Source organism: Aquarana catesbeiana, linkage group LG05, assembly GCF_042186555.1.
Source record: "Aquarana catesbeiana isolate 2022-GZ linkage group LG05, ASM4218655v1, whole genome shotgun sequence".
Lineage (NCBI taxonomy): Eukaryota > Metazoa > Chordata > Amphibia > Anura > Ranidae > Aquarana > Aquarana catesbeiana.
Window position 1 is genome coordinate 312,218,282 of NC_133328.1, and position 24,443 is coordinate 312,242,724.

General features: G+C 45.3%; 1 protein-coding gene across 1 annotated transcript in view; it reads left to right on the top strand.

Moving 5' to 3' along the window:
- The window catches only part of SRD5A1 (steroid 5 alpha-reductase 1), a 78,233-nt gene that overhangs the window by 26,514 nt on the left and 27,276 nt on the right, over positions 1-24,443 (top strand). The window contains exons 2-4 of the mRNA XM_073630840.1: positions 16,419-16,585; positions 20,653-20,754; positions 24,043-24,193. Coding sequence (XP_073486941.1) covers positions 16,419-16,585; positions 20,653-20,754; positions 24,043-24,193 — 420 coding nt within the window. The remainder of the gene's footprint in view (positions 1-16,418; positions 16,586-20,652; positions 20,755-24,042; positions 24,194-24,443) is intronic.

The window sequence follows — 24,443 nt, forward strand, 5'->3', positions numbered from 1 at the left end:
TTCTACCTGAATTCCGGGTTGGCCAGTGAATGGGGGAAGTACGGGTGCTGCAGAAGTGGTGGGTTCCCAATTCAGATTGGCGAATGCAGTAGGAAGGGCACTATGGGCTCGATGGGCCTGTCTTTGTCTTCTTGGTGGCAGCGGGACACTACTAGTGCTTGCCACCTCACCAGCTTGAACTGCACTTATGGGACTCGCCACGTCACCAAGTGTTACTGCAGTGCTGGATGTATGACCAGGGTGTACTAGGCCGCTGGTGCTTGCCAGTTCACCAGAAGGAATAGCGGCACTAGTACTTCTCTGCTCCATACGAGAGCCCTGCGGTTCTTGCACTTCAAGGACAGAAGAAGAAGATTGGGGTCTGGTACGCCTGACCTTAGCAGGGACCACAACTCCGTCGTCAGAGCTATCTGTCATGGAGCCGCTGTCCTCTACAGGATCGTATTCTGAGCCTGAACTTGACAGATGAGTGACTTCCTCTTCACTATCTGTCATGCTCAGAAACGTGTAGGCCTCACTAGTGTACCTTCGATTTGCCATTTTGGGCTCTAAATTTAGGGGTACACTAGTGAGACTCACAGGCAAAAAAGCTCCTGACTGTTAGCGACTGTATAAAAATGCTACCAAAAAACTGTTAGCGATCGCAGGGATCAGGCCTGACTCTATGAACGCTGCAGTTATGTGTGCTTAGTGTTTTGTAAGTGTCAGTGATCGATCGATACTGCACTTGGGTGGGCTGGGCTGGGCTGAGGGGCAAAACGCAGGTGCTAACAGGTATCTGGGCTGATCCCGCTAACACTGCGTTTATGGGAACCCTAAACTGCTGGGGAGTATAGATCTGATCGGATCAGATATCGATCCGTTCAGATACTATAGCATTAAGGGAGGTGTATGCTGCGTGTGTGGGTGTTAGTGGTACTGGCGCTAACCTGACGCTGCCTGGGGCAACGCAGACCTTATCTGATCCTGAAAACGTAACTTATATCACCGCCGGGCAATTAGGGGGTTAAACCTTTATAAGGTAATAAACGGCGGGTGCCCTAAAACTATAATAAACTACAAAAAACAAACTAACCAACCAGCGTCACCCGTAACACTTATACAGTGATCGCTGGTGAAAGGGTTAACTAGGGGGCAATCAGGGGGTTAAAACTTTTAGTTGGTAGTATATGGGGGTCCCTGTCGCTATAAAACACTGACAGCGAACCTATATACTTACCTCCCTAACTAGCGTCACCTGTGTCACTAATACAGCAATCAGAAAAACGATCGCTTAGCGACACAGGTGACGGGGGGTGATCACGGGGTTAACCTTTTATTAGGGGGGGTTAGGGGGGTACCCTGGACCTAAAGGGGGGTACCCCAGACCTAAAGGGGGCTAACCTAACTGCCCTAACACTTATAACTGTCACAAACTGACACCAATGCAAAAAAAAAAAAAAAACTGCTATTGGTGTCAGTGTGACAGGGGGGTGATCGGGGGGTGAAGGGGGGTGACAAGTGTGCCTGGCGTGTTCTACTGGAAGTGTAGTGTTGGTGTAACTTACTTGATGTCTTCTCTCCTCTGCGCCGGATCGAAAAGACCGGCTCGAGGAGGGATGACATCACTTCCTGTGCCTCTGTTTACATTAGAGGCATAGGAAGGATTTTCATTCGCCGGGAGCAATCGGGAGGGGGTGGCCACGAATGGATGGCCTCCCCCTCACCTCTCATCACCCGGGAAAAGATGACGTACCCCCCGCCCACGGGAAGGCAATCACGTACCAGGTACGTGATTTTGCCTGCCCGTGCCATTCTGCTGACGTACATCAGCGTGAGGCAGTCGTCAAGTGGTTAAGCACTAGTGCGTTTTTCATTTTTTGTGCTATAAATAAAAAAAGACCGTAAATTTTGTGGAAAAAAATGCCTTTTCTTTGTTTCTGTTGTAAAATTTACTCTAATTTAGTAATTTTTCTTCATAAATTTTGGCCAAAATTTATACTGCTACATAACTTTGGTAAAAAATTACCCAAATTAGTGGATATTTGGTCTTTGTAAAAGTTAGAGTCTACAAACTATGGTGCCAATCACTGAAAATTTATCACATCTGATCAGGCCTTCAGTACATCAGGTGTATCTCATTTCTTGAGACACTAAGTGCTGATGCACACAGGGGCAACACGAATTCAGTGCGACTTTAATGCGACTTTGGGTGACTTACAACACGACTTCAAGTCGCCCCCAGGACAGGCGACTTTGCCTGCGGCCAATCAGAGCTAATCAGTGCTTGTGACATACAGTACCTCCCCACGAGAATATGTTTCCAGCGTGATCCTATTGCGCTGGTTCTCGGCGACAGGGTACTGTACATCTGGCGCTCGCTGCAATAGGAAAAACACATTTTCTTATTGCAGCGAGCGTGAGAGGGAATTCCACTCCAGGAACATACCAGGCTCTTAGGCCTGGTATGGATGTTAAGGGGTACCCCTTACGCCAAAAGAACGGCGTGGGGGCCCCCCAAAATCCATACCAGACCCTTATCCTAGCACGCAGCCCGGATGGTCAGGAAAGGGGGTGGAGACGAGCGAGCGCCCCCCCCTCCTGAACCGTACCAGGCTGCATGCCCCCAACATGGGGGGGTGCCCTGCAGCCCCCCCCGTCCCAAAGCACCTTGTCCCCATGTTGATGAGGACAAGGGCCTCTTCCCGACAACCCTGGCCGTTGGTTGTCGGGGTCTGCGGGGGGCTTATCGGAATCCGATAAGATAGGTGGTCTGGGAGAAAAGTGGCGCTGCCCTATTATACAAAAAGTGTTTAAGAGTTTCATTAATAGAAACCTGTGTTCATTGAAGTATGTGCTTATAGGGGCTACTACCCCTATGTGCCTTAATATGGTCAAAATCCGACCACTGACTCTATATGTGAATAACCAAAAAGCAAGTGAAAACTTATTTAGGGTTAAACTCCTATCACCCAAGTGTAAAAAAGTGCCTCATATATTCAAATTATCATAAATAATGTGGGAGTGGCAAATGATTCTATAAAAACTAAATAAATTAAGAATTAACCCCAGAGTTCAAAAGTATTGTGACATTATGGCGCCCTCTAGGGGGTAAAAACTTCCTTTTAAGTGAAGGAGTGTGTATAATGGATATAAAGTGTCAGTGCCAAAAGTTTTATAAATATTGTGAAAGTAGAAATTAATTCGGTAACAGATATAATTATTAAATTAGAATTCACCCCAGAGTTAAAACTATTGTGACAATATGGCACCCTCTAGGGGGCAAAGACTTCCTTTTAAGTGAAAAAATGTGTCTAATAAATATAAAGTGTCAGTGCCAAAACCTTTTTGTTATAGCTCCCAGGGGTATTATTGGTATAACCTCAAATTGAAATTACATTGAGATACAATACATAACAGATCGCATGAGAATCATGAAAAAAAAATATATATTTTCAATCTATTGTAAATGTCAGCAGATAAATAAGTTTCTCAAACTATGTTGTCCATTTAAAACCAGAAAATGGCTCTAGCCGGATGGTGTGAATAGCAGAGTTCAGTATATATGCAGTTTTTCAACCTCAGGAACATAAAGCAGTGACTTCTGTGTATATTTCAAACGGTGACTTGAAGTGCTCACCCCCCAGTGCTCCCCCACTCACCAGAGAGAATCACCCCTACAGGGGTACCGAGCAACAGAGTGGGTGCCTTGGGATGGGTGTTAGTCAATCCGATCCTGCTGCTGTCCCTCTAATCTGTGTGGCCCCTCCAATGGTTCCAGGATAAGCTGTGCGTTCCACATAAACCAGGCTCCTCCACCGCTTGCCACCTTATATCTGTTAAACTCTCCAAACCACCCAGAGAAAGAAAAACAGGGGGCTTCCTTCGTGAAGTATGTCCAGTTTATTGGTGCACATAAACAATACCAGAGTCCATAAATATAAGTTAGAACGAAGAAAAATTGTATTGGCAGGCAACGCTGTATGCAAGGATGGGACCAGGAACGAGATACGAGCGTGCGTCCCACCTTGCGTTCCAGCCTACACTTCCGGGTATGACGTGAGAGCGTGACTCCGTCTTACGCGTTTCGTCATAGGACAATTTCAAAGACTTCAAGTCACCGTTTGAAATATACACAGAAGTCACTGCTTTAAGTTCCTGAGGTTGAAAAACTGCATATATACTGAACTCTGCTATTCACACCATCCGGCTAGAGCCATTTTCTGGTTTTAAATGGACAACATAGTTTGAGAAACTTATTTATCTGCTGACATTTACAATAGATTGAAAATATATATATTTTTTTCATGATTCTCATGCGATCTGTTATGTATTGTATCTCAATGTAATTTCAATTTGAGGTTATACCAATAATACCCCTGGGAGCTATAACAAAAAGGTTTTGGCACTGACACTTTATATTTATTAGACACATTTTTTCACTTAAAAGGAAGTCTTTGCCCCCTAGAGGGCGCCATATTGTCACAATAGTTTTGAACTCTAGGGTGAATTCTAATTTAATAATTATATCTGTTACCAAATTAATTTCTACTTTCACAATATTTATAAAACTTTTGGCACTGACACTTTGTATCCATTATACACACGCCTTCACTTAAAAGGAAGTTTTTACCCCCTAGAGGGCGCCATAGTGTCACAATACTTTTGAACTCTGGGGTTAATTCTTAATTTATTTAGTTTTTATAGAATCATTTGCCACTCCCACATTATTTATGATAATTTGAATATATGAGGCACTTTTTTACACTTGGGTGATAGGAGTTTAACCCTAAATAAGTTTTCACTTGCTTTTTGGTTATTCACATATAGAGTCAGTGGTCGGATTTTGACCATATTAAGGCACATAGGGGTAGTAGCCCCTATAAGCACATACTTCAATGAACACAGGTTGCTATTTATGAAACTCTTAAACACTTTTTTTATAATAGGGCAGCGCCACTTTTCTCCCAGACCACCTATCTTATCTATGCAATTAGACCCCTTGGGGAACTAATTAGGGAGAGGCTGCAGCTCGTATATTGTACTAAGCGCGGATTTATCTATCTACATCCTTATCAGAATCCGGGACCCCAGATCCTGGCCCCCCACCCTATGTGAATGAGTATGGCTACACAGGTTTTTTTAAAGTAATTTATTAGGCACCTTCGGGGCTCTCCTTCCGACTTCGGGGTTCTTCTCCCACTCTCCGTTTCTTCTGTCGGTGTCAGGGAAGACGTCTGCAGAGTACAACTGTTGGTTCCAGGTGCATACCTGTGCGCAGGCACCAACCAAGAATGTCCAGAATGACTGCGGGTGCTTCTGGTAACATGTGCGCGCGTGCCAACGCGCATCCGCAGAACTGGCACCAGTCGGTCTATTTAAACAGAGCTTCAACACTGGCTGGTTGCTGCTTGGTCTACAGCATTACCTGAATCCTGATTCCTGTCCGTTTGACTTCTGCTACCGATCCGGCTTGTTCCCTAGTACCGCTGCCTGCTTCCTGCCCTGACCCCTTTGGCTTCCCACGGACTATTCTCTGTCTCCAGTTCCTGTTACCTAGCACCCGTTGCGGAACCTGCTTGTGACCCGACTATGCCTCTGCCTGCTGTCTATGCCTGATTTGCCCATCTGTTGCCAAGATCTGCCTGTGACCTGACCTACGCTTCTGCCTGCCACTTCTGCCTGATCTGCCTGTCTGCTGTCTACCCGGTTGTCTGACCCTGCTTCAAGTTCCTGCTTCCAGTGGTGCATGTCTCCTGCCAAGTCCGCCAGCCATCTGCCATCTCGCCTGCCTGCTACCTGCTGTGTTCCGGCTTCCTGCTGCGATTTCCTGGCTTCTGCTGATACAGACTTCTGGACTGATCATAGGCACTCTTACCCCACCGTGCTCCTGAGCCTGCTGTCCCACTATCAGGGGCTCTCGAGCCGGAGCTGTACGAGAGGCCTTCCTCTACACGTCAGGCTCACCCACCAGGTACGTGACAGCCAGGCTCCTCCGCTATCTTCTGCTCTTTTGCAACTCTCTTGCTAGTGGTGGCCCGGTCTTCTCCATCGTCTTCTTCCCTCTTCTTTTCTTCCGATGTTGACATGACGCTCTCTCCCGCTGTAATGCTGTGTACACGGTGCGCATTGACCTATATAGGCACGGGTGTGGTCACCGGGTGATGTGACCCCGCCCCTTATGATGTCACAGTCCCGGGCATGATGGGACTGTGACATCATAAGGGGCGGGTCACCAGTTGACATCACCCAGTGACCACCCCCCATGCCGTTTTTTTATTTAAAAATTGGCATGGAGTTCCCCTTCATAATCTTCTTTTTCCTGTAAAGTCGCTTCACTATAGATGAGGATCCCACTTGGAGGCGACTTCCATTGAATTCTATGGGTACAGGTTGCCTAGAAGTCGCCTTGAAGTGGTACAGAAACCTTTTCTGAAGTCAGAGCGACTTCAGTAGTGTACATTAAGATGGCTCTCATTGACTATAATGCAATCCCAATGTCAAGAGACTTGGAACAGTGGAATTACCCACAAAATGACCCCATTTTAAAAAGCAAACATATTCTATGAGGCATGGGCTGCAAATAGGTACTCGGGTACTCTAATGAGCTGGTGACAGGTACTCGGGTACTCTGAAAAGCTGGTGACAGGTACTCGGGTACTCTGATGGGCTGGTGACAGGTACTCTGATGGGCTGGTGACAGGTACTCGGGTACTCTGATGGGCTGGTGACAGGTGCTCGAGTACTCTGATGGGCTGGTGACAGGTACTCGGGTACTCTGATGGGCTGGTGACAGGTACTCGGTTACTCTGATGGGCTGGTGACAGGTACTCGGGTGCTCTGATGGTAGGTACTCGGGTACTCTGATGGGCTACAGATAGGTACTCATGTACTCTGGTGGACTGGTGACTGGTATTTAGGTACTCTGAATGGCGGTAATAGGTACTCGGGTACTCTGATGGACTGTGACAGGTACTCAGATGAACTGTGACAGGTACTTTGATGGGTGGTGACAGGTCCTCTTTGTGGGGGGGGGGATCAGCGTGATTGGTGTACACTGTAAGCGGTAACGAGACGTTACCGCAAGCTCCTCCTCACACGCGATCGGTGTGTGAGGAGGCGAACCCGGTAACATCTCGTTACCGCGGTTTGACATTTAGTGATCGGCTTTTTTTTTTTATTTTATTTTAATAAAATATATTCTGCAATATCTTTATATTTTTGGTAAACTCATTCAATTAATCCAAGCTCTGCAAGCTGAAATCATGCACTGCATTGATGCATTCACACAATTTCACAGTAACCATGAGATAAAACCAAGTTCAAGAATATTCCTTTATCCCATTGTGTTGCAAATCTACAGTGGGGATGGAAAGTACCGTATTTATCGGCGTATAACATGCACTTTTTTCCCCTTAAAATCAGGGGAAAATCGCGGGTGCGTGTTATACGCCGATCCCCTGCGATCCTGACCTGTCAGAATTAAAAAATCGCTGACCGCGATTTGAAAATGGCGCCGCCGGCGCCGAAATACACAGTGCCGGTCCTCGGCTCTTCTCGGCGGCTTTCGGTTTCACTCGAGCGCCGCCCGAACCTAGCCGAGTATACTCGGCTAGTTTCGGATAGCTCCGCTCACCGTCCGAGTGGAACCGAAAGTAAACGAGAGCCGCCGAGAAGAGCCGAGGACCGGCTCTGTGTATTTCGGCGCCGGCGGCGCCATTTTCAAATCGCGGTCGGCGATTTTGAAGCTCACAGGCTTCAGCAAGACTGCACTGGGGCAAGGCTGGACTGGGGCAAGGCTGGACTGGACACTGGGGAAGGCTGCACTGACATGGCTGCACTGACATGGCTGCACTAGCAAGGCTGCACTGACATGGCTGCACTGACATGGCTGCACTGACAAGGCTGCACTGACAAGGCTGCACTGGGCAAGGCTGGACTGGGGCAAGGCTGCACTGAGAAGGCTGCAATGATGGGCATTTAAATGTAAGTTTTTTTCCCTTCAACTTCCCTCCTAAAAGTTTTTTTTCCTTAAAATTCCCTCCTAAATTGAGGTGCGTGTTATACGCCGGTGCGTGTTATACGCCGATAAATACGGTATTCAGACCCCCTTAAATTTTTCAGTCTTTGTTATATAACCATTTGCTAAAATCATTTAAGTTCATTTTTTTTCCTCATTAATGTACACACACAGCACCCCATATTGACAGAAAATCACAGAATTGTTGGCATTTTTTGCAGATTTATTAAAAAAGAAAAACTGAAATATCACATGGTCCTAAGTATTCAGACCCTTTGCTGTGACACTCATATATTTAACTTAGGTGCTGTCCATTTCTTCTGATCATCCTTGAGATGGTTCTACGCCTTCATTTGAGTCCAGCTGTGTTTGATTATACTGATTGGACTTGATTAGGAAAGCCACACACCTGTCTATATAATACCTTACAGCTCACAGTGCATGTCAGGGCAAATGAGAATCATGAGGTCAAAGGAACTGCCTGAAGAGCTCAGAGACAGAATTGTGGCAAGGCACAGATCTGGCCAAGGTTACAAAATATTTCTGCTGCACTTAAGATTCCTAAGAGCACAGTGGCCTCCATAATCCTTAAATGGAAGAGGTTTGGGAAGACCAGAACCCTTCCTAGAGCTGGCCGTCCGCTAAAGTGAGCGATCTGGGGGAGAAGGGCCTTGCTTCGAGAGGTAAAGAAGAACCCAAAGATCAATGTGGCTGAGCTCCAGAGATGCAGTCAGTAGATGGGAGAAAGTTGTAGAAAGTCAACCATCACTGCAGCCCTCCACCAGTCAGGGCTTTATGGCAGAGTGGCCTGATGGAAGCCTCTCCTCAGTGCAAGACACATAAAGGCCTGCATGGAGTTTGCTAAAAAACACCTGAAGGTCTCCAAGATAGTGAGAAATAAGATTCTTTGGTCTGATGAGACCAAGATAGAACTTTTTGGCCTTAATTCTAAGTGGTATGTGTGGAGAAAACCAGGCACTACTCATCACTAGGGATGAGCTTCGCGTTCGAGTCGAACCCATGTTGACTCGAACATCGGCTGTTCGATCGTTCGCCAAATTACGAACGATATGGGCCGTTCGCGCCAAATTCGGGTGGCGCATCACGGCCCAGAATTCACTGCGGAATCGCAGTGCATTGCTGGCTGATGATTGGCCAAGCATGCACTATGACCCGCATGCTTGGCCAATCACAGCGCCGTCAGTAGAGAGAGCTGTAATTGGCCAAAGCCAGGGTGGCTTTGGCCAATTATGGCTCAGGGGGTTAGAACACGCCCCACTAGTGTGTTCCGGCGTGCTTAGAGAGAGAGAGAGACAGTGTGATTTCATTTGAGTTAGATTAGGCAGGACATTCAGTGAGTTAGCTGCACGTACAGTGTATTGTGTGTATATATATGCATCCCAGGTGTTGTGTGTGTGTATGTGTGTATACTGTATTCAGTTTAGCTAGATCCATTCCTGTTATCTTCCTACTGACAGGCAGGCTTGTCTTGTTACAGTATTTACAGCTACCTGAAGAAAATTGCTGGTATTCTTTTGATCCTATTGGTACCACAGTCAGGCAGCTAGACTATTTACAGTTAGTGTAGTGCATCCTCCTCACAGTGTTCAGTTAAAGCTACAAGTTAGTTTAGTGTGACCTCTGCACAGTGTTCAGTTAAAACTACAAGTTAGTGTAGTGCGTCCTCCTCACAGTGTTCAGCTAAAGCTACAAGTTAGTTTAGTGTGACCTCTGCACAGTGTTCAGCTAAAACTACAAGTTAGTGTAGTGCGTCCTCCTCACAGTGTTCAGCTAAAGCTACAAGTTAGTTTAGTGTGACCTCTGCACAGTGTTCAGCTAAAGCTACAAGTTAGTGTAGTGTGACCTCTGCACAGTGTTCAGCTAAAGCTACAAGTTAGTGTAGTGTGACCTCTGCACAGTGTTCAGCTAAAGTTACAAGTTAGTGTAGTGTGTCCTCCTCACAGTGTTCAGCTAAAACTACAAGTTAGCTTTAGCTGAACACTGTGCAGAGCTCGCAAAAAACTAACTTGTAGTTTTAGCTGAACACTGTGAGGAGGACGCACTACACTAACTTGTAGCTTTAGCTGAACACTGTGCAGAGGTCGCACTACACTAACTTGTAGCTTTAGCTGAACACTGTGCAGAGCTCGCAAAAAACTACCTGTAGAAGGTTGGTGGTGTTTTCCTGATCCCATCACTACCGCAGGCAGCTAAATAAGCTACAAGTTAGTTTTTTGCGAGCTCTGCACAGTGTTCAGCTAAAGCTACCTGTAGAAGGTTGGTGGTGTTCTCATACTACAGGCAGGCAGTAGCTGCAGTATATATATATATCTCAGCTTAGTGCAGCTACAGGCCATTAGTATGTCTGGAAGGCCAACAAGGAGAGGCAGACAGTCACAAGCCAATAAAAGAGGGCAAGCAGGCTCTGTGTCTAGAGGCAACAGTGCTGGTCATGGAGACGGTGCATCCTCATCAGCACGTGGCCGTGGGACACGCTTGGCCTTTTTTTCGGCAGCTGGCCGTGTTGAGCCGCAACATGCGGAAGACTTGGTCGAGTGGATGACCAAGCCGTCCTCATCCTCTCTCACCCATGCTCAGGGTACTTTGTCTGGCAAAGCAGCTGCCAACACGGCCTCTTCCCTCAGCTCAATGGCATCAGTGACTCCTTCCCTAGCCCCACCATGTCCTCCTGAAGAGTCCCTCGAACTGTTTGACCACAGTGTTGGGTACATGCTCCAGGAGGATGCCCAGCATTTAGAAGGCTCTGATGATGATACTGAGCTAGATGAAGGCAGTAACCTGAGCACGGACAGAGGGGGTGCCCAAGAAGGACAGCAATCTGGCAGTCATGCTCCCCCTGCTGCAGCATACTGCCAGCTTTGCTCCAGTGATGAGGAGGGAGGGGATGATGAGGTCACTGACTCAACATGGGTGCCTGATAGGAGGAGGAGGAGGCACATCACCAACAAGGCAGGATGCCCTCCAGGGGCCAGCCTAAGGGCAGCACACTGACTGCATCACACCCCAAAGCTCCGCATGTGCAGGGCGCTGCTGTCTCTGCGCATTATTCCAAAAGTTCTTTGGTGTGGGCCTTTTTTGAGACAAGTGCATCAGATCGCACCGCTGCTATTTGCAACATATGTCTCAAGCGTATCTTGCTTGGCCAAAACATCTCCCGCTTGGGCACCACATGCTGGACCAGACATATGTTGACCTGCCATGCAGTTCGTTGGCAAGCGTATCTAAAAGACCCACACCAAAGAACAAAGAGGACCTCTCCTTGCTCCTCATCAGCTGAGATCTCCAACCCCACTATACCTTCAGTCCCCTCTGAGACCTGCACTGAGAGGAATGAAGGTGTAGAATTAGGTGTGTCACAGCCAAGTACTTGTGGGCAATCTGCTTTCGGCACACCGACGTCAGATTGTACCAGGCAAATTTCCCTGCCCCAGCTGCTGCACCGCCGAAAGAAGTTCGCTCCCAGCCATCCACATGCCCAGCAGTTGAATGCTAGCTTGGCAAAATTGCTAGCACTTCAATTGCTGCCTTTTCAGTTGGTAGACTCTGCCCCCTTCCGTGAGTTTGTGGAATGTGCGGTTCCTTAGTGGCAGGTACCCAAACGCCACTTTGGAAGGCGATTCCGGCATGTGGAAGGCAATGGACAGGGTGGTCATCGGTAAGGTGCACATTACCGCTGACTCATGGTCCAGCAGGCATGGACAGGGACATTTCCTTAGTTTCACCGCGCATTGGGTGACTCTGCTGGAAGCTGGGAAGGATGCAGGACAAGGTACAGTAGTGTTGGAGGTTGTTCCGCCACCACGCCTCCAAAATGCCACTACTAATGATTGTGACACACCTCTCTCCTCTACCCCCTCCTCCACTTCTTCCTCCATGGCCTCTTCCTGTGCTTTGTCCTCGGAACCAGTGGTGCTCCGTAGCCGTTCAAGGAGCTACGCAAGTATGCAGGCCAAAAGATGCCATGCGGTGCTTGAGCTGGTGTGCTTGGGGGACAGGAGCCACACTGGGGCAGAGGTTTTGTCAGCTCTGCAGGGGCAGGTTCAGAGGTGGTTGACGCCATGCCAACTTAAGGCAGGAATGGTGGTTTGCGACAATGGCACCAACCTCCTCTCTGCCCTCCGACAGGGACAAATGACCCATGTGCCCTGTTTGGCTCACGTCCTTAACTTGGTGGTGCAGCGGTTCTTGGGCAGGTACCCGAGCTTACAGGATGTCCTGAGGCAGGCCAGGAAAGTCTGTGTGCATTTCCGCCTGTCATATAATGCCAGTGCTCGGCTGGCAGACCTCCAAAAAGAGTTTAATCTGCCCAAGAACCGCCTAATCTGTGACATGCCCACCAGGTGGAACTCAATGTTAGCCATGCTGCAGCGGCTGCACACGCAGCAGAGGGCCATCAATGAGTACCTGTGCGACTATGGCACCAGGACAGGGTCAGGGGAGCTTGTTTTTTTTTCCCCACGCCAGTGGGCCATGATCAGGGATGCATGCACTGTCTTGTCACCATTTGAGGAGGCCACGAGGATGGTGAGCAGTGACAGTGCATGCATCAGTGACACTGTCCCCCTTGTCCACCTGTTGGAGCACACGCTGCGTGGAATAATGGACAGGGCACTTGAGGCAGCAAGAGGAGGACTTCCCTAGCTCTCAAGGCCCCCTTTATCCAGACAGTGTTCCTGCGTGCCCGCCGATCACACAGGAAGAGGAGGAGGATTATGTCAGTATGGAGGTGGAGCCTGGCACTCAGCAACAGCAGCAGTCTTTAAGGGATCAGTCCTAAGAAACACATGGACTAGTACGTGGCTGGGAGGAGGTGGCTGCGGACCATGTCGTCCTTAGTGACCCAGAGGACTCCGGATCGAATGCCTCAGCAAACCTACGCTGCATGGCCTCCCTGATCCTGCAAAGCCTGCGTAAGGATCCTCGTATTCGTGGTATTAAGGAGAAGGACCAATACTGGCTGGCAACCCTCCTTGATCCACGTTACAAGGGTAAGGTTGCGGACCTTATCTTGCCGTCGCAGAGGGAGCAGAGGATGAAACGTCTTCGGGAGGCCTTGCAGAAAGGTCTGTGCAATGCGTTCCCAGAGACTGGGAGGTTACAAACTCCTGTTCCTGGACAACGTGTTGCTGAGGCTTCGGTCAGTCAAAGAAGGAGCCTGTCCTGCATCCAGCGTTCTTTCGGAACGCACATTCAGTGCTGCTGGAGGCTTTGTAATCGATCACAGGGTGCGTCTGTCCACCGACTCGGTCGATCGACTGACCTTCATAAAAATGAATCAGTCTTGGATCACCACTAGCTACCAAGCACCTGATGCTGATGTAACTGAATAATTTTTTTTGAAATCTCAGATCCCTTCAAAGACTGCCTATCCTGAGTAATTATCCTCTTCCTCCTCAATGATCACGCTAATAGCTTGTAAGAACATTTTTGGTTCTGGGCGCCGCCACCAGTGCCTAATGCCGCGTACACACGGTCGGACTTTTCGTCTACAAATGTCCAACGGACGCCGACGGACTAAAGCTGGCTGGTAATCCGATCGTGTGTGGGCTTCTCCGGACTTTCAGCAGACTTTTTCAGCCTCAAATCCGACGGACTTTAGATTTGAAACATGCTTCAAATCTTTACGTCGTAACTACGACGGACCCCGAAATCCGCTCGTCTGTGTGCTAGTCCGACGGACAAAAACCCATGCTAGGGCAGCTATTGGCTACTGGCTATGAACTTCCTTATTTTAGTCCGGTGTACGTCATCACGTACGAATCCGTCGGACTTTTGTGTGGTCGTGTGTAGGCAAGTCCATTCGTTAGAAAGTCTGCTGCAAGTCCGCCGAAAGTCCGCCGGAAGTCTGTCGGACAGGCTGTCGGACTTTTGTAGACGAAAAGTCCGACCGTGTGTACGCGGCATAAGGCCCAATTTTTCAGCCCCTGTTTAACAGGGGGCGTGTAATTACAATTTTTGAGGCAATACTTTGCAGCAGAGCTCGTTCCTGCGTTTCAACTAGAGTATCTGTGAGGGGTTGCAGTGTTGTGGCACCAGCACCAGTGCCTAAGGCCCAATTTTTCTGCCCCTGTTCAACAGGGGCATGTAATTACAATTCTTGATCTAATATTTCACAGCAGGGCCCTGTGAGGGCTTACAGTGTTGTGGCCACAACAACACCTAAGGCCCAAATTTCTGCTGAGTATATAGGGCAGGCCCCTACTTTCAAACATCCAACTTACAAACGACTCCTACTTGCAAACGGAAGGAGACAACAGGAAGTGAGATGAAATCTACCCCTAGGAAGGGAAATTCTCTCCCGTAAGAGTTAATATGGGAAAAACATTTCTCCTTTCCAGTGATGCTTTATCACCAATCCTTGTTTCACAAAAACCCCACATTTTCAAAAAACATTTGTCATTGGGACAAAAAGTGAGGTGAAATCTTCTGAAGAGGAGCACAGACAGCAAAACAAATGTCACAGGGGTGCTAACCCTTCCCTATGTTTTCCAAAAAGCTTAAAATAGATTTTTTGTCTGGAGCTAAACACTTTAAAAATGTACCAGTTCAAAATTACAAACAGATTCTTCTTAACAACAAACCTACAGTCCCTGTCTTGTTTGCACCGCCTGTATACTGCTGTTCAGAGTACAGAGCCTGTATACTGCTGTTTCCTTTTTAATTTGGGTGCGGGGTCCCCCTTAATATCCATACAAGACCCAAAGGGCCTGGTAATGGACTGGGGGGTACCCATGCCATTCGTCTCACTGATTTTCATCCATATTGCCAGGACCCGACATTACATTAAAGCCGCAAGCAGTTTTAAATTACTTTTTTTGTTTTAAAAATGACATTTTTGTGCAGGGACTGTTCTAAGCACGGGAAACACGCGCCACTTTACAGGCATACTATAGACACCCCCCAGGTACGATATTTAAATGAATATTTCACTTTTTTTTTTTTTACTTTAAGCATCATTAAAATCACTGCTCCCGAAAAAACTGACGTTTTTAAAAGTTTTTTTTGCATTGATACATGTGCCCTGGGGCAGGACCCGGGTCCCCAAACCCTTTTTAGGACAATACCAAGCAAATTAGCCTTTAAAATTAGCACTTTTGATTTTGAACGTTCGAGTCCCATAGACGTCAATGGGGTTCTAACGTTCGTGCGAATTTTCGGTCCGTTCGCAGGTTCTGGTGCGAACCGAACCGGGGGGGTGTTCGGCTCACCCCTACTCATCACCTGTCCAATACAGTCCCAACAGTGAAGCATGGTGGTGGCAGCATCATGCTGTGGGGGTGTTTTTCAGCTGCAGGGACAGGACGACTGGTTGCAATCAAGGGAAAGATGAATGCGGCCAAGTACAGGGATATCCTGGATGAAAACCTTCTCCAGAGTGCTCAGGACCTCAGACGGGCCGAAGGTTTACCTTCCAACAGGACAGTGACCGTAAGCACACAGCTAAAATAACGAAGGAGTGGCTTCACAACTCCGTGACTGTTCTTGAATGGCCCAGACAAAGCCCTGACGTTTACCATCCAACCTGACAGAACTGGAGAGGATCTGCAAGGGAGGAATGGCAGAGGATCCCGAAATCCAGGTGTGAAAAACTTGTTGCATCTTTCCCAAAAAGACTCATGGCTGTATTAGATCAAAAGGGTGCTTCTACTAAATACTGAGCAAAGGGTCTGAATACTTAGGGCCATGTGATATTTCAGTTTTCCTTTTTTAATAAATCTGCAAAAAAAGTCAACAATTCTGTGTTTTTCTGTCAATATGGGGTGCTGTGTGTACATTAATGAGGAAAAAAAAAAGAAGTTAAATGATTTTAGCAAATCGCTGCAATATAACAAAGAGTGAAAAATTTAAGGGGGTTTGAATACTTTCCGTCCCCACTGTATGTACACTACAAACTTTATGATTGAATAGGTTCTATCGCTGTTTTACTAACCTGATCGCTTACTATTTTAAATAGGAAGCCTTAATTTTGTTTGCAAATATTAAAAATTCTTACTACCAGCAAGGATGAGTCCTTGCATTTAAAGAGCACCTGTCGTTTCAGATCCATGATGGTAGCGCCTGTTAGCAGGCATCCACTCATCTGCTGCCGCCAAGTCCCTCACCTTGTTGTGTCACTGCCGCATCACCAACTGTTCCATTAAAGTGAATGGGACTGTTGGTGAGTTAACAGCGGGTCAGAGGAGGAGCCACTGGGGGACAGAGATGACAGTTGCTCTTTAAAAATTATGGTTTAAATCAAGCCTTTTTAATTAGTTTACTCAAATCATGATTTTAAATCGTCTTGATTTAAATTAAATCCACCCTGCTATTTACAAAAATAAACTTTAAGCTGAAGGATTGGAATCTTTAGAGTACAGCAGATGTTGAAGGATTTACATATCTGATCATGTTTCCACAGGACCCTCATTTTTCCGGTTTTGATTCGTGGAGGAAAGCCTACACCGCTCGCTCCCTTTGCTCTTGCATTCATTTTCTGTTGTTATAATGGATACTTACAAAGCAGTTACTTGTGCAAGCATTCTACATTCCCCTCTGGTTGGACACATGACCCACGATTTATTGCAGGTAAAGCTTTTCCTGTTTGACTAAGAAACCAACAAATGAGACAAACCAGTACCGTATATACTTGAGTATAAGCCGACCCGAATATAATCCGAGGCACCTAATTTTACCACAAAAAAAACTGTAAAAACTTATTGACTCGAGTATAAGTCTAGGGTGAGAAATGCGCAGCTACTGTAAGTGGAAAAGAGGGTCAACAATGCCCATTTGCAGCCTCACTGTGCCCATTTGCATGCCTCACTGTGCCCATTTGCAGCCATAGGTCCCCCAAACTTCAAACTCGGTAGTTAAAGAGGGAGTCCCGCGAAAAAAAAAATTAAATGTCAGCAGCTACAAATACTGCAGCTGCTGACTTTTAAAATAAGGACACTTACCTGTCTCAGGGTCCAGCGATGTCGGCACCCGAGGCCGAACCGTCGCTCGGCTCTCGGGTGCTGCCGCCACCATCTTCTGTAAGGGAATTGGGAAATGAAGCCGCGGTTCCCTACTGCGCATGCGCGAGTGGCGCTGCAGCATCAGAATGGTCCATGCTGTCTCTGTGAGTCCCAGCAGACAGCGCGGGGGGACGGAAAGTGGCGTAGACTCCCGTGGGAGTCTACGCCCAGAAGTGGGTGCAAATACCTGTATTAGACAGGTATCTGCACCCCCCTCCCCCTGAAAGGTGCCAAATGTGACACCGGAGGGGGGGAGGATTCCAAAAAGCAGAGGTTCAATTTTTGTGTGAACCTCCGTTTTAAGGTTTCCTAGATGCCCCCTAGCTGCAGCCAAAATTTGGGGTCTCTGGACCCAGACCCAAAGGGTCCCGAAATGACATTGCTGCAGAATGACACAGTTGATTGACTTTGGGGCCCCGTATCTAGGGGCAACTTGGTGCTAGGAACCCCACATTTGGTGTGCAAACCCAGTGGAACTAGCACTACAACATATCCAAAATGTCAAGCACTTTTCTGCAGCAGAGAATGACATTTTCCGAACCGACTTTGGGGGTCACTTGGTGCTAGGAACCCCAGCTGGATATGTTGTAGTGCTAGTTCCACTGGGTTTGCACACCATATTTGGGGTTCCTAGCACCAAGTGGCCCCGAGATACGGGGCCCCAAAGTCGGTTCGGAAAATGTAATTCTCTGCTGCCGAAAAGTACTTGACTCGAGTATAAGCTGAGGGGGGCATTTTCAGCACAAAAAAAAGTGCCGAAAAACTCGGCTTATACTCGAGTATATACGGTGAATAGTTTGTCTCATCCCTGTACCTGCAAAAAAAAAACTTGTTCTGTTAAAAAACAGACTTGCTGGCTGGATCACCAGATGAAATTAGAAGGAAAGCCTAAAAAAGTAAATGAATGTAGCCATCACATTTAAGAATTGTTAAGCTACAATATAATACATGTTTATTTTATTGTAAAATGTGAGTTTCAACCTTCTGTCAGGTCATTATTTTTGCCTGTGTCTTTCAATGATGGCTGTTCACCACATTTCTTGTCCTACTGTCAACGAGACAGAAAATTAGGTGAAATCTCTCCAACAGGGCCATAGACATCATTTAAAAACTTGACAGAAGTATTTACTCTTCCAAAGTCTATACAAAACTAGGATAGTTTTGGCTTGAGTTGTACTTTAACCACTTCCCGCCCGCCCACGTCATATGACGTCCTGGGCTTTGAGCGGGTATATCTGAATGATGCCTGTAGTTACAGACATCATTCAGATATTGCCAGTTTCAGCCGGCGAATCTCTACACCACAGGAACGATCATAGCGGCCGTTCTGCCCCTTGATCGTTCCTATGGGAGGGGACGTTCCCCCTCTCCCGCCGCCCTCCGGTGCTTGTTCCGACTCACCGTTACGATCGGTGAGGCGGAGAGCAGATCTGCCAGCGCCGGATGTAGACCATAGAGATTTCCGGCGGACCAGATGGTCGCCGGAGTCTCTATGATCATCAGAGGCCGGGCGCAATGTTATGACGTCACGCCCGGCCTCTCCATTAAAAAAAACTGGCGCCGCTTCGGCTGGAAAGCGGTGATCATTTTATTTATTTTTTTATTATTTTTTTTTATTTCAGGCTTCCCAGCCTAGTGGTGAGATATAGGGTCTTATTGACCCCATATCTCACTATTAAGAGGACCTGTCATGTCATATTCCTATTACAAGGGATGTTTACATTCCTTGTAATAGGAATAAAAGTGATCAATTTTTTTTTTTTTTTCAAAAAAGTGTCAAAATAAAAAAAAAAAAAAATTTTTTTTAAAGCGCCACTGTCCCCGTGTGCTCGCGGAAGCGAAGCGAACGCATACGTAAGTCCCACCCACATATGAAAACGGTGTTCAAACCATACATGTGATGTATCGCCGTGAATGTTGGAGCGAGAGCAATAATTTTGTCCCTAGACCTCCTCTGTAACTCAAAACATGTAACCAGTAAAAAAATTTCAAGCGTCGCCTATGGGAATTTTTAAGTACCGAACAATGGCGCCATTCCACGAGCGTGTGCAATTTTGAAGCATGACATGTTAGGTATCTATTTACTCGGCTTAACTTTATCTTTCACAATATGTAAAAACATTGGGCTAACTTTACTGTTTTTTTTTTTTAAAACACAAAACTGTTTTTTTTCCTCAAAAAAACGCGTTAGAAAAATTCCTGCACAAATACTGTGTGAGATTAAAAGTTGCAACAACCGCCATTGTATTCTCTAGGGTCTTTGCTAAAAAAACATATATAATGTTTGGGGGTTCTATGTAGTTTTCTAGCAAAAAAATTATGATTTTTACATGTAGGAGAGAAATGTCAGAATTGGCCTGGTAGGGAAGTGGTTAAAGAGAACCAGTCACCTGTGGGCATATTGTAATAATTTAGATAACCACTATTGATTTTTTTTTTTTTTTTTTGAATAATAGTGCAGCCTATTACACTATTACTTGATTTTTAGTTATTTATTTTTATTCTTGTCAAGTCAGAGTAAAACGGTTTGAATCTCGGCTGGTTCAGCAGGAACTGGTCGAGATTAGAACCATGTATGGGCAGGCTGAATGTACCCAAGTTGATCACTGGAGCAATCAACTTGGGTACAACCAGTCTGAGGGATTTTACATGCAATTATTGTTAGCGGCTGTTATTGCCACTAGCAATAAATCACTGTGTTCTCCCGGCAGGGACAGCTACCCCCATCGGGAGAACACAATGGCTCCGCAGGAGGGGGTTCCACCATCAACGCGCAATTTTTTTTTTTTCCTGCAACCACACTTCGTCTGTGGCTGGCCTTAGGCTTAGTGCTGATAACAACAAATGAATAAACTGTCATAAAACAAAGGACCTTCCGGGATTACTTTAAGAACATTTAAAGGCTTTGTTAATTGACAGTTGTACTTTTCTCCAGCAGCCCATACTGTCAGTTATCAATCAAGAAACCAATAAAGGTCTTTACAGCCAGACAAGACACTAAGCTGACATAACTGACCGCCAAAGCTCAATCAATTTTATGGATAGAAATAGATTTAATGCATTAAAAGATCAATTGCAATTGATTACCAATTAGTTGAAACCGCCTCAACCTTGATTGCCCACTGGTACATGAAAAGTAGTGAATTTTCATTCATTTGGGTGAAGAAATTAAACAAAATGAAGAATGAATAATTAAATTGGATTTCCAAAAATGTGACTGGATAAGAATACCCATTAAGACTACAAATTTCTTCAGAAACTTGAACGTTATATGATTTATCCTTTTTAAGGTTTTGTGCATTCTCAGTGCATGTTTTCAATCATTTAGGTTTGTTTTCAGTAAGATATGAAATACAAGTACACATTTATTTTTCAATGCCTCATATGCCCATAGCATGTTCATTTATTTTCTCCATGTAGATTATCCAATTTGCATAAAAATGGTCACCAGGGTAAGAAGCTGAGGACCCCATTAGGGAGATCTAACTTACTGAGAGTGGTCATCCTCAATTGTGTGCAGTATTTGATAAGCTAATTATGAATTTAGCTGTGTGGTGTGTGTGTGGGTTTTGTTTTTTGTTTTTTTACTGAAAAACATCTTCCTAATGAACTTTTTTTTTTTTTTATATATATTAGGTTTGGCACTGTTTTTCTGTGGAATGTCTATCAATATTTATTCTGACCACATACTACGAAATTTGAGAAAACCTGGGGAGTCGGGCTACAAAATACCCCATGGTAAGTAGCCACCCAAGGTTGGTATGTTTTGTTTGAAGTTAATAGGATTTAGTTATGTGCTACAGGAGAGACCAGGAAAGTTGAAAAAAAACGCCCATTATTTATTCAATCATTCAGCAAGAAAAACGGCAGAGTTTTAAATGCACAACATTTCTATAGTTGTCGGGTGAAAATACAATTTCATGGGCATTTTTAATGCTGCTTTTCATTGCTGTGTTATTTATCTGGACAAAATACAATTGAGTGCCTAAAGGCACAGTATATTTAAATAAAAAACTAACAAAAAAACCTGCCCTATAGAAATGTTTTCTTTATGGTGAATACAAATATGAAGAAATAGATATTTAGATTTGGATAAGCATTTGTGCTGCTGGGTTCATGTAGTGCAAAATGGAAAATGGCCACCAGAGGCAGGAGCTAAGTTTACATGGGATGGTTACCTCTGTTGTCTGAAGTGGAGGTTGGGGGGGGGGGCAGCGGGCGGTAACGTATCTGGCCAAGAAGAAACGAAAAATGGTTCTGTGAGCTATGCTTCTTCCCCTGTTTCCTGCTATCCTACAGACTGCCTCAGTATTTACTAACAGCAGAATTGATGGAGGCAAAAGACTTGTATGCCACTCACAATTCATTGCTAAATATAGCTTCCCCCCCCCCTTATCTCTAAATAACAGGGTAATCTAAATCCGTACCCTGTACTGAACTAGCCTGCAAGCCCCAATAAATGACCCTTTATATTGAAATAGGATCTAAATGCCACCCAATTAATATCTAGAAACCAGCATTAATGTTAAATAGTTTCCTTACCCCTACAAAGATCTTAGTTAAGGTCCTACATAACCCCACTTAGATCCAAAAAGTCAACAATATCCTTCCCAAATAATAATTTAGAGGTTGTTTCAAGTGGCAGTGGTCCACAAATATGACTGCCATGCAGAGCAGTCTCTGCCCTCTTGAAAAAATTACTAAAGTTCTTTAAATGAGACTCTCAACCACTTTGAGAGCAGATATATTGGCCAATAAAACATCAGAGCTAAAACTCCTATCTCACAATCCAGGGAAATGTTAGCCCAATAAGGATTCCAGAAAAATGTTGGCACTAAAGACAGAGATACCTTCCTAAGGACCTGACAGCCCTGGCTTGACCTGCAGTAATGTTTGAGTCAGGAAGCCTAGCCTTGAAGATCTAATCCTAAGTTTCTAAGAAGAACCAGGGTGAATTCACTGCTGAGGGGAAGTTTTGAACCACCACCTTGGTTTCCTTAAAGTGTAAATAAAGTCTGTGATATATGCCTCTCTAATGTATAATCTCCAAGCTGCTTAGCCAGTGCTGACAGTTTTGCCAGTGTTCTTGGTGAATGCAGGAGTACAGGAGTTCACTCATCCTGGTAAAGAGGCATGCAAATACTATACAGTAAACTGTACGTGAGAAACTCTGCTCATATTTTACAGAAACCTGCAAGCAAAAAGCTAAGAAGGTTTTGTTGCAAAGGTGTGTCTAATCTGCAAAAATAGATTAGAATAGAGTTAGAGGGAAGTAAACCCTTGTGGGTTTTTTTTTTCCTTCTTCCCTGCAAATTAAAGGCATAATGTGCTAGTATACATCGCATACTAGCACATTATGTGACACCTGCAAATGAAGCCGCATCGTCCTTGCTGCAGGCGGCATCCATCTTCACCCGTCTTCCTTCCCGGGGCCGCAGACTCCAGCTCTGTGACTGGCCGCAGACTCCGGCTCTGTGACTGGCCGGAGCCGCGTGAAGTCACTCCCACACATGCGCGCAGGAGCTGCTGGTCACGGTAGACATGCCTGAATTAACGACACAGGCGGCCGTTCCTTCAGAGCGTCATCGGTGCAGTAAACAGTAAATTTCTCCTGAACAGCACACGTTTAGGAGATATTTACAGTACCTATAGGTAAGCCTAGAATAAGGCTTACCTATAGGTAAAACTTCCCCATGGAGGTTTACAACCTCTTTAACACGATCATATTAAAATCACGGTTCTGTACTTAGAAATAATAAAATGCTTGTTCACGTACAGTGTGGGGGGGGTTGTGTGTTACAACCTTTAAGCACGGTTCACACTGAGGCAGCACGACTTACAGCGCGACTGCCTCAAGCGACCCAGGACACAACTCAGCGGCGCCTTGCAAAACGACTTCTGTATAGAAGTCAATGCAAGTCGCCCCCAAAGTCGTACAGGAACCTTTTTCTAAGTCGGAGCGACTTGCGTCGCTCCGATTAGAACGGTTCCATTGCAGAGAACGGGACACTACTTGTCAGGCGACTAGGTCGCCTGACAAGTCGTCCCAGTGTGAACCGAGGCTTAGTCTTGTGTTCCAAACCCTTAATCTTTCTAGTGATCACTCCCTAATGTGCTGCAGTCGATTGTTACAATTTTGAGCCTTTTGTGTGGGAAGTAAACCCACTGTATAACTTCTTTTTTTTTTTTTTTTTTTTTTTTTTATATCATCCAATTCTTTAACAAATCTTTTTAAACTTTAGGCAGAATCGTAATATGTGTCATAATGTCTGGCTTATGGCCTTTTCTTTCATTATAGACTTACAAAGAAACTGCACCTAGTCTGTCTGCATCATATTAAGATCTCTTGTTATGTGCTACCTTTTCATCTCAATCGAGCAGCTGAGTTTTGCAAACAAAGCAGCCTATAACGATATACGATGTATTAACAGGTATTTTCCATGTTTAACAAACAATGGATAACGTTTCAATAGGGAAGTAATATACGGTAATGAGGGATGGTTTGATTCCTCTATGATTGGCAATATGAGCCTATTTTCTTTTCTGTTCTAAGCAGCTTCTTCTAAGAAATAAAATGAATGATTGAACTGGGGTTACAGGAGCGTGATGCTGTGTTCTGAAAAATGTATATCTGGTCATCCTTCAGAGTAGAGATGGCTTTAAAGAAATACTACTCTTGAAAAAAAATGTTGGCTGTCATTGTTGACCTTCTGATTGCTGAACCCAGAACCAGCATGTGTCATTTGAAGTCACATTCTGATAAGCAGGAAATAAAAGTCATGCATTGCATATCTGTACTTTAATCCATAGCCATTCAATATTTACCTATTAACCTGTAAGATCAGTAGAAAAATAATGAAAGCTAATCAGTGCCACTGGATTACTGTACACTGCCCATGTATTTCTTATAAGCATGTATAACACACTTGCATAAATTAATTACTATAATATGTGTTGGGGGGGGGGGTTGTAGTATGAGTAATATTTGCTTTTAAAGTTAAAACATGTTTGCCCTTTATTTCATAGGCGGATTGTTTGAATATGTCTCTGGAGCTAATTTCTTTGGTGAAATTGCTGAATGGACAGGATTTGCAATAGCTGGCTGGTCAGCACCTGGATCTGCTTTTGCCATATTTACATTGCTGGTTCTCTTATCCCGTGCACAGCAGCATCATCAGTAAGTATTACTAAAACTGTCCCTTTAAGGAAATACTTGCTTATAAAAAGGTACAACATCTGGTATGTTGTGATTCTCATCCTTTGCTTCAGTCTCTGAGTCTGTCATTGACCTGAAACCAATATGCAACCAGGTAAGTCAGAATCTACATACATGAAGCAAGAATGAAGGTATCACCTTCATGTGCTATACTACATATTTATTTTAGTCTAGAAATAAAAACTCTTTTAGGCCTCACCCCAGCAAGGGT